At 52.5% G+C, this 9,367-nt stretch overlaps 1 protein-coding gene across 1 annotated transcript in view; it reads left to right on the forward strand.

The window, feature by feature from the left end:
* The first annotated feature begins 2,017 nt into the window (after nucleotides 1-2,017).
* The window catches only part of SPEG (striated muscle enriched protein kinase), a 60,177-nt gene continuing 52,827 nt past the window's right edge, over nucleotides 2,018-9,367 (forward strand). The window contains exon 1 of the mRNA XM_004376346.1: nucleotides 2,018-2,405. Coding sequence (XP_004376403.1) covers nucleotides 2,018-2,405 — 388 coding nt within the window. The remainder of the gene's footprint in view (nucleotides 2,406-9,367) is intronic.

Below are 9,367 nucleotides of genomic sequence, written 5' to 3' on the forward strand. Positions count from 1 at the left end.
AGGTCAGGCCTGGGTCTTTCATCTGGACTTTCAAATTTTGTTATTCTGAGATAATTGTAGATTCACATGCAATTGTAAGAAATAATACAGAAAGAGCCTGTGTACCCTTCACCCACTTTCCCCCAATGGTAACATTTTGCATAACTATAGTACAATACCACAACCAGGAAATGGACATTGACATAGGCCCCCACCTTGTTCAGATTTCACCAGGTTTACACGCACTCATTAGTATGTGTGCACGTGCATTTAGTTCTATGCAATTCTATCACGTGTGTAGATTCATGTAAGCACCACTGCGGTCATGTTACAGAACAGTTCCATCACAAAGATCTCACCTGGACTTTTAAAACTGGTAACGTTCTATCTTAATGTTCCTCAGAGTGCAACCCTCAGGTGCATCAGAGTCAGTTGGGCTGCTTGTTAAATGTGCAGATTCCTGGACCCTCCCTGTTTTTCCTCCTCTCCCCCAACGAACCAGCATCTATGGGGTGGGGCCTGGGAATCCATACTTTTTACGGGTACCATGCTTTGAGAATCACTGGTCTAATTGGCCTCCAACTCTCTCACCTCCAGTCTACCCATCACACTGTGGCCAGCAGAGAGTCGTCTAAAACACAGCTACAATCACGTTATTCTTCTGTTTAAAACACTATGGTGGTGCCCACTGCCTTCAGGGTAGAGACAAGGCAAGAAAAGCCCTGTGGGTCAGGCCCCACCTCCCTTTCCTCTATTTACCCTACCACAAACCGAATCAATTCCTGTAGAATTGATTCGGACTCATGATGACCCCATGTGTGTCAGAGTAGAACTATGCTCCTTAAGGTTTTCAACAGCTGATTTTTTGCGAAGTAGATTACCAGGCCTTTCTTCCTAGGCACCTCTTGGTGGACTAGAACCTCCAACCTTTCAGTTAGCAGCCAAGTGCATTAACCATTGGCACCACCCACGGACTCCTCACCCCACCACAAACATACACACACACACAAAGCTCAAACTAGTTGCCATCAAGTTGATTCCGACTCACGGTGATCCCATGTGTATCAGAGCAGAACTGTGCATAGGGTTTTCAACGGCTGTGAACTTCCAGAAGTAGGAAGTTGATCGCCAGGCCTTTCTTCCGCGGCATCTCTGGGTGGATTCCACCACTAACCTTTCAGCTAGTAGCCAGGCGCTTAACCATTTGCGCCTGTAATTCAATTACTCCAAACTCCTCTGATTCTCAGAATGCATCATGCTCTGATTTTCTTTATGCTATTTCCTCTACCTTCCACTCTTCTCAGCCTGTTGAAACCCTATTCATTCACTCATTTTTACAGATGAGAACATGGAGGTTGAGAAAGGTTAAGGTGTCAGCCAGCAAGTACGGGCAGGACCAGCTGGAGCCGGAATCCACCTGAATCCCGACTCCTGGTCTTACTGTTCACCAAGCTGTCAGTCATGGAGGCCAGGGGGAGGCCCTCTTCCCAAACTGTCTGCTCACCTCCATGTGGGCTTGCCTCCCAACTTGCTTCCCTGGCTCCTTGCCCACCCTATTCACCTACCTACCTCTTCCTCTCCCCAGCTTATGAGGCTGGGAATCAGGGCCCTAAGAGGAGGGAGGAAGGAAAATAGGATTGGGTCCTGGGGGTAACGCGACTCCCCGAGTGGGTCGGCGGTGCCAGGTGAACCACGGGGGGAGGGGGCCTGGTAAAAGACCCCAGTGACGCGTGTAAGCCGGGGCGGGCGATGGGGGCTCCTGGAGGGAGGGAAGGAGCAGAGTGGAGTCCAAGTCCCCTCCTCTGCTGCCCCCTCCCTCCACAGCTCCTCGAAACCCGAGCCGGGGGGCCTAAAAATAGCCCCCGAGGCGCAACCACCGGCCGCCCTGGTGACCTTCTGGGTAGCACAGGCCGAAGGCGGGCGGGCGGCAGGAAGGCAGGGCGCCGGCCCCCCAGGACTCATCTTTCAGGGCACCATCCACCGGGTGCCCCCGTGGCCGCCAGGTTCCAGCGTCCCCACAGCCCAACTCGCAGAAGCCATGCAGAAAGCCCGGGGCACGCGAGGCGAGGACGCGGGCACGAGGGCACCCCCCAGCCCCGGGGTGCCCCCGAAGAGGGCCAAGGTGGGGGCCAGCGGAGGGGCCCCTGCGGCCGCGCCCGGGGCGCCGGTCTTTCTGCGGCCTCTGAAAAACGCGGCGGTGCTCGCTGGCAGCGACGTGCGGCTGCGGGTGGTGGTGAGCGGGACACCCCAGCCTAGCCTTAGCTGGTTCCGGGACGGGCAGTTCCTGCCCCCGCCGGCCCCGGAGCCCAGCTGCCTGTGGCTGCGGAGCTGCGGGCCAAGGGACGCCGGTGTGTACAGCTGCAGAGCCCAGAACGCGCGGGGCGAGGCCTCCTGTGAGGCTGTTGTCACAGTGCTGGAGGTTGGAGGTAATGGAGAGATGGGGGCACAGCCTGGGGGTGGGGTGCTCCAAGGTAAGAAGGGGGCACTGGCCATGTAAGGGAGGCACCTTTCATCTATGCCTTCTTCCAGGTGCCTTGGCTTCTCAGCTGCTCTGACCCACAAGTGCAGACCAACATGACAGTGCAGGGAAGGGGGTGTCAGGTAGATAGGCTCTCCATGTGAGGGTTAGAGGTCATGGTCAACACTTGGCAGGCAAAGCCCCAGCCCCACTCATGCCTCCCTGGGAAGTCCGAGGTGAAAACCCTCAAGTTCCTGCAGAGAGAGGCCTCCTGGGGAATGTTGTCTTCTTCAGCTAAAATAGTTTAAACTTGAGATCACTGATCAAGCTGGGATGTTGAGGGGCTGGGTCCAAGCTCCTGGCAGTCCATCACAGTGGCAGGGTTGGTGTGGTCAGCACCAGGCTGGCTGGAAGAGGCCAGTGGGGGACAGGTGGGAACAGGGTCCAGAGCATCAGGAGGAGGAGCTGGGCTTAGGGGCTCTGTGGGCATGTATGGAACAGGGTGTTTGAGGAGCCACATGTGCAAATGTGGGGGGTGGAGGAGTCTGGGCTGGGTTATCATGGAACAAGCAGAGGAGGGACAGGGGTTTGTAGGGTTGGTGTGGGAAGCCCATGGGCCATGTCTACCTGAGGTTCCAGAGTAGATATTCGAAAGGTGTGGAAGGGGGATGCTCGGGGCCGGTACTTGGGTCCCTGACCATGTGTGGGTAAAGTTGCTGGCTTGTGTGTGAAGGGACGTTGATGGTCTGAGGTAGAAAAGGAGGGTCAGGAGCCTGAGTCCCGTAGTCATGGTCTTGCTGGGGCTGGCATGGGTGCCCGGCCAGGGCCAATTCTCCCTGGATGTGTTTTTAGGCTTCCTTTCTTATTTCCTCAGCCCCTAAGCCAGCCAAATGGTTCTTCTCTAGGCCAAAGACAGAGCCTTGAGAAACAGATATCTGAGGCAAAAGGTGCAGTTGAAGAAGCCCTCGTGGTGCAGTGATTAAGCGCTCAGCCGCCCACCAGCCACTCCATGGGAGAAAGATGTGGCAGTCTGCTTCTGTAAAGATTTAAAACCTTGGAAACCCTATGGGGCAGTTCTACTCTGTCCTATAGGGTTGCTATGAGTCGGAATCAACTCAATGACAGTAAGCTTGATTTTAGGTTAAGCTGTAGTTCCGGGAGCTGGCAAAGAGCTGAGGGGCAATTTCAAGTCATCCAGAAAAGCATCCCCACGTAGCTGTTTGAGAGGGACTTCTCACTCCAACTGGGGTTATTTAGGGGTAACTCCTCCGGACATGGGGAGGAGGCACAGGAAATGAGGACATCAGAAGCTGGAGGGGAAAGGAGGCCCTAGGGTACAACTGGGTCAGGAGATGGAGCAGGGGCTCCTCTGCCCTCTGGTAGCATCTCCTCTCTCCCCTTAGCCTGCCCTGCCCACCTCATAGAGTCTCCAATGACTAGTTTCTTGGGTCCCTGTGGCAAGGGATCTTTGTTTAAAGAAGGGCCAGGGAGGGGCAAGGTTGTCTTCTCCAGGTGGCCCAGCACCTGGCCAGGCACAGACTTCCCCAGTCTGGGAGTGGGGTCAGGGGGTGGAGTACATCCTGGTAGAACTCTGATCTTGGGAAAGGAGTTGACTTTTTAGGGATCTTAGCTCTGGGCCTCTCAGGGACACTGAAACGTTGAAAGTTTGAGTCCACCCGAGGCACCTCAGAAGAAACGCCTGGAGATCTATTAAAAACAAATCAGCCATTGCAAACCCTGTGGAACACAGTTCTATTCTGACACACAATGGCAACTGGTACTGGTAGCTCTGGGCCCCTCAAAGACAAAGGGTTCTGAAAATAGAGCATAAATCTAAGGGCAAGAGGTAGATTGATGAGAATACAAATAGTGGAAGAGAGAGATTAGGGAAGGGCTGAGAAAGACAGTGGTGGTCATAATGTTTGTTTAAAGATAGAAAGCATTACAGAGAACTGCTGCTCCAAACATTTCCTTTACACGTGAGGAAATTGTGGCCCAGAGGGGAGGGAGGCCTGCCTAAAGACATACAGCCAGTTATGGCCGTCCCAGAACTGAGAACCCTGTCCTCCTAGTTTGGATTCTGAGTGACTACTCAAGAAGTTTGGGACGAAGGAGGAAGAGGGGGAGGGAAAGGGGACCTATCCAGTGTGTGGGGAGCAGTTGCTACAAGATGAGCCCAGGCCTGGCCTTCTGAGGATGACAGCCTCCTGGCCTGCCCTGGTCTCCCAAAGTGGGGAGAGTGGAGGGGTGCTAGAGCCCCCCAGCAGGGCAGTTTCCTCAGCCGCTCTGTAACGTGGGTGGCATGGTCGGCAGAGCTGAACCCCGGCTGGGCACCTAGACAGAGGCCAGGGAGACAGTCTCCAGTCTGAGCTGCCCTGCTGAAACAGCATGCTTGACAGACTTGGGGTGCCGTGGGGCCCCGGGAGCTGTTGGCCTGGATATGGGGCCTTTTGGCATTCATGTTAAAATACGATGCGTGTGATTTGGGCCACCTGTGAGTGGGAAGAAGGTTGAGTTGCAGCAAGCCGCATTTGAGAACTTTTTCCTACCAGTGTAATCTTTACCCCAAGAACAGCCTTATTATTAATTAATAATAATTCTTAATAGTAATTTATAATAATACAAATAACTACTATTCTACTATGTGGCAGGCAATATACTCGCACTTACTATTATTTGATGTGTCATTTAAGACTCACAGCAACTCTGGGGAAATTGAGGCCCAAAGGGATTAAATGGCTTGTCTTAGTTGTACAAAGGGTCCCTGGGTAGCACAAATGATTAAGTGCTTGACCACTAGCCAAAAGGTTGGCAGTTGAAACCCACCTGGAGGCGCCGGGGAAGACAGGCCTGGAGATGTGCTTCTGAAAGCTCACAGCCTTGAAAACCCTATGGAGCACAGTTCTACTCTGCACACATCGGGTCACCATGAGTGGGAATCAACTCCACGGCAACTAACGACAACAGTTGTACAGATAGAAGGTGGCAGAATGGAGATGGAAGTGTTGGTCTGTCTCACCACAGAGAACCCTGTGCTTAACTACCATGCCCCTCCCACATGGTCTGGGGGAGGGAGAGGCTTCGCTGTGGTGATGCTGGGGTACTCAACAGAGGATCCATCCTCCGCTTGCTACTGCCTCCCGTTCCCAGTTCCCTGGGCCAGCCCAAGCCCATTGACAGGTCCTGGCCAGGGCAGCTGGGGAAGCAGCTCGGCATTGCTCAGTTACATGGAAAACTTTCTTGGTTGTGATCAACAGCAGGAGGACTTCAGGGTACTCGAGGAAGCCAGTGGCCAAACAAGGGCCTGGCTGCAGAGGGAAGGAGGCAGTTTCCTGGCTGGGACTGCTATCTGGCTCTGCAGCATGGGATGATGCTAAGGTTCCTGGCACCCCGGAGGCCTGAGATGTTAGCTCAAGGATGGAGGGATATTGGCATGGCTTTGGAGGCTGGAGCCCTGAGGAGTTGGGTGGTCTGCAGACTGGAGAGTGTGGAGAATGGGAAACAGGGTGGAGTTGTGTGAGGTGTAGAAGTGAGGAAAGGAGGAAACAAAGGAGGTGAAGATGGTGAAAAGGCAGGATACTTGTAGAATCCTTAACATGTATAAAGCACTTTCTTTTACCCAATCACATTTAATACCTCCTAAGCCCCAGATTACATTATGACCATTATACATGTAAGAAAACTGGGGCTCAAAGAGGAAATGTAACCAAGGTCACATGGCTAGGGAGATGGCAGAGCCAGCACTGAAAGCCAGGTCTCTGAGTCTGGTCCACATTGTCCCCTCAGAGCAGAAAGAACATGGGAAGACTAAGCAAGCATCTGCAATCATAACCATCTCTCCCCTGTCAGAATCCTCAAATCCATCTCCTGGTCCAGTATCAAGATAGGCAGGAACGCTTTTCTTTCAAGACACCAGGCTCCCACTTGTACCTCCCAAGGAGCCACGTGGAAATCAAGTGACCAGAGCAAGTGCCACCTCAAAGCTTGAGTTGTGTGTGGCTGGAGCAGGAAGCCTGCATTAAAGGGGCTGAGTAAAGAGGCGCAGCCGAGGGAAGGAGCAAGTTGATGATGCTCACTGTGTTGGTTGGTTGGAGGTTCCATAGCCAGGGTCTGGAAAACTCTGGTGTCAATCACAGGGGTCAAAGGTCAACAGATGGTAGTGAACCAATCCTGGGGACTTGGAGGCACAGAGGGATAGGTTAGAGATAGAGCCAGTTTAGTCAAGGGGAAGGTGGGGGCTACAGCAGGACCTGTGCTGAGGGATATTCTGCATTTATCATCATTTTCACCCAGAATTTGGAATATTTAGATGAAAAAACTGGAAAAAACTGGTATGGAGTTGGGAATGAATATAGAGAGAGTGTCACCACCCATTCAGTTGTCTCATGACCAGCGGCATGCCAAGTCCCAAGGTGGGGAGAGGAGGTGGGGCCATCATGGAAGCAGTGAAGACCCCTGTGAGGGAGGAGAAAGGGGAGCATAGAGGCCCCAAAGTCATCAGGAGACCCTTTCCTGAAGCTGAGGCAGGCCTTTCCAGGAAGATCCTGAGTGGAATGGGGAGATGGTCATTCCAAGTGTCACTTCTCCAGCTGTTTCAAGGAAAGAGTCTAGGTCTGGGCATAAAAGATGGAGGGCCAGAAGAATGGAGCTGTCCAAGATGATTTACTCTCCACCCTTCCAACCACTACCATCCTCTCCACCCCCATCTCTGCCTCACCCTCCCATGTTTACTGAGTGCCTACTTTGTACCTGCCACTGTTCTTGGTGCTTGGAATACTTCCAGAAAAAACCCAAAAACCAAACCCATTGCCATTGAGTTGATTCCAACTCATAATGATCCTACAGGACAGAGTAGAACTGCCCCATAGGGTTTCCAAGGAGCAGCAGGTGGATTTGAACTGCCGACCTTTTGGTTAGCAGCCAAGCTGTTAACCACTGCACCACCAGGGCTCCTGGGGTACATCCAAAAAAACCAAACCAATTGCTTGAGTTGATTCCGACTCATAGCTACCCTATGGCAGTAGGGGAAAATCCCCCAAAAAGAACCAAAATTCCTATCCTCCTGGAGATTACATTCTAGTGAGGGGAGACAGACAGTATGTAATAAACATAACAAATAAAGAATATAGCACGTTAGAAACATAGAAAGGAGCCCTGGTTGCACAATGGTTAAGCTCTCGGTTGCTACCCACCCAGAAGTCCTGCAGGAGAAAAGACCAGGTGGTCTGCTCCCATAAAGATTACAGCCTAGGAAACCTATGGGGCAGTTCTGCTCTGTCCTTATAGGGTCCTATGAGTCAGAATCAACTAGACAGCACACAACAACAGCAGAAACATAGAGCAGGGTAAGCAAGGAGAGAGAAGGCAGAACCTAAAAGGGGGTAGGAAGAGAGGAGACAGGGGGAGGGGAGAGTGGGTGCATCTGGCTCAGGGGAGGGTCTGTGGGAGAGACTAGGCAGGGCGTGAGGGCTTGAGGTTTTCTCTGGTTGAAGGGAAATGCTGGCAGCACAGAAATTGGAAAGTCTAGATTTGGAGCAGTGGCAGGGGGGCACAGCCATTCAGCCATGGGGGAAAGAGGGGCAGTCTGGGAGGCCCACCCTGAGAGCAAGTCCCAGGCCAGCCCCGCGGGGGTGAGCAGCTCTGGTCCAGGGCAGGAACACAGAATCCTGCAGCCCCTCCTCAGCCCAGCTGTCCCGTCACTCACGCCTGCTGCCCATTGGTTATTTTTGCTATGGAATGTGCCAGCCCCTCCAGTTCTCCTGGGAAACAAGGGCTCAAGTTACCCCCTCTCCCCACTCAGCTCCCCCATCTGTGATGGGCGTGCCTGAGGGTGAGCAGGGAAAGTGCCTGTGGGTGTCCTGGGTCCCCTGGCTGAAACGAGTATGGACACACACGTGTACCTTCTCAGTGCATGGCTCCATGCGTTAGTCTGTACGTGTGATATTTGCCTCTGCGGTCTTGGAGACAGGGCCACCTGTGTGCACCCAGAGTGTACAAGACATGACCTTAAACTTTAAAATATGGGTTTCACAAACTCAAATAACTTCAGGGACCAAGAAGGAACTGTAAATGAGCGAGGTGCTGTTGTCAGCGGCTGAACTGGAGCATGTTTGCCCGCCCAAAACATTGTGCAGGACAAACAGAACTCATTAGTGTGCTTCCGTATTTTAGACCAAGGCTTTAAAGAAACAAAGTCAGGGGGACCCACTGACCAATCAGCATGTGAGACAGTATAGCATAGTAGTCTATACCCAGAGTGCCCAGGTTACAATCCTAGCTCCCCAGTTATTGGCTGTGTGACCTTGGGTAAGTGACCTCTCTGTGCCTCAGTCTCCTGCCTTGCTGGGAGGGTTAAATGAGTTTATTCATATAAAGTGCTTAGCACAATGCCTTGTGCATACTAAGTATACAAGAAGTACTAGTAGTAATTACTATGTAGTCACAGCTCAGAAACCAGGATTGGCACTACCTGTGCATGCTGGGATGGGAATTTGGACCAGGTGGACACACAGAGACACAGAACTTGTGTGACTTTCTCTGAGCCTCAGTCACTTAGTCTGTTAAATGGGTGTGGGGATGTTCATGGAGTTGTTGTGAATGAGGTAACATTTGTAAAAGCACTTAGTAAGTGCTAAAGAAATTATAGTTATAACGATTGTGTCTGGGGGGATGGAATTGTGTGTGCAAAGCATGTGCATGGGGTTGTATGGGGAGCACAAAAGTTCGGTGAGTATGCTCACCTGTGAGGGAGAAGGGGGGTCGAATGTGTGCATAATAGAAGTACCTGTGGGCATCTTAGCTTGTGTGTGTGTGTGTGTGTGTGTGTGTGTGTGTATGTGTGTGTGTGTGTGTGTGTGGGCGCGCGCGCGCGCTGGGGGCAGGGGCAGAGTAACTACTGCCTAGAAACTCTAGGGCCCTGGCTGACTTTCC

The sequence above is a fragment of the Trichechus manatus genome, unplaced genomic scaffold (assembly GCF_000243295.1).
Source record: "Trichechus manatus latirostris isolate Lorelei unplaced genomic scaffold, TriManLat1.0 scaffold00041, whole genome shotgun sequence".
Lineage (NCBI taxonomy): Eukaryota > Metazoa > Chordata > Mammalia > Sirenia > Trichechidae > Trichechus > Trichechus manatus.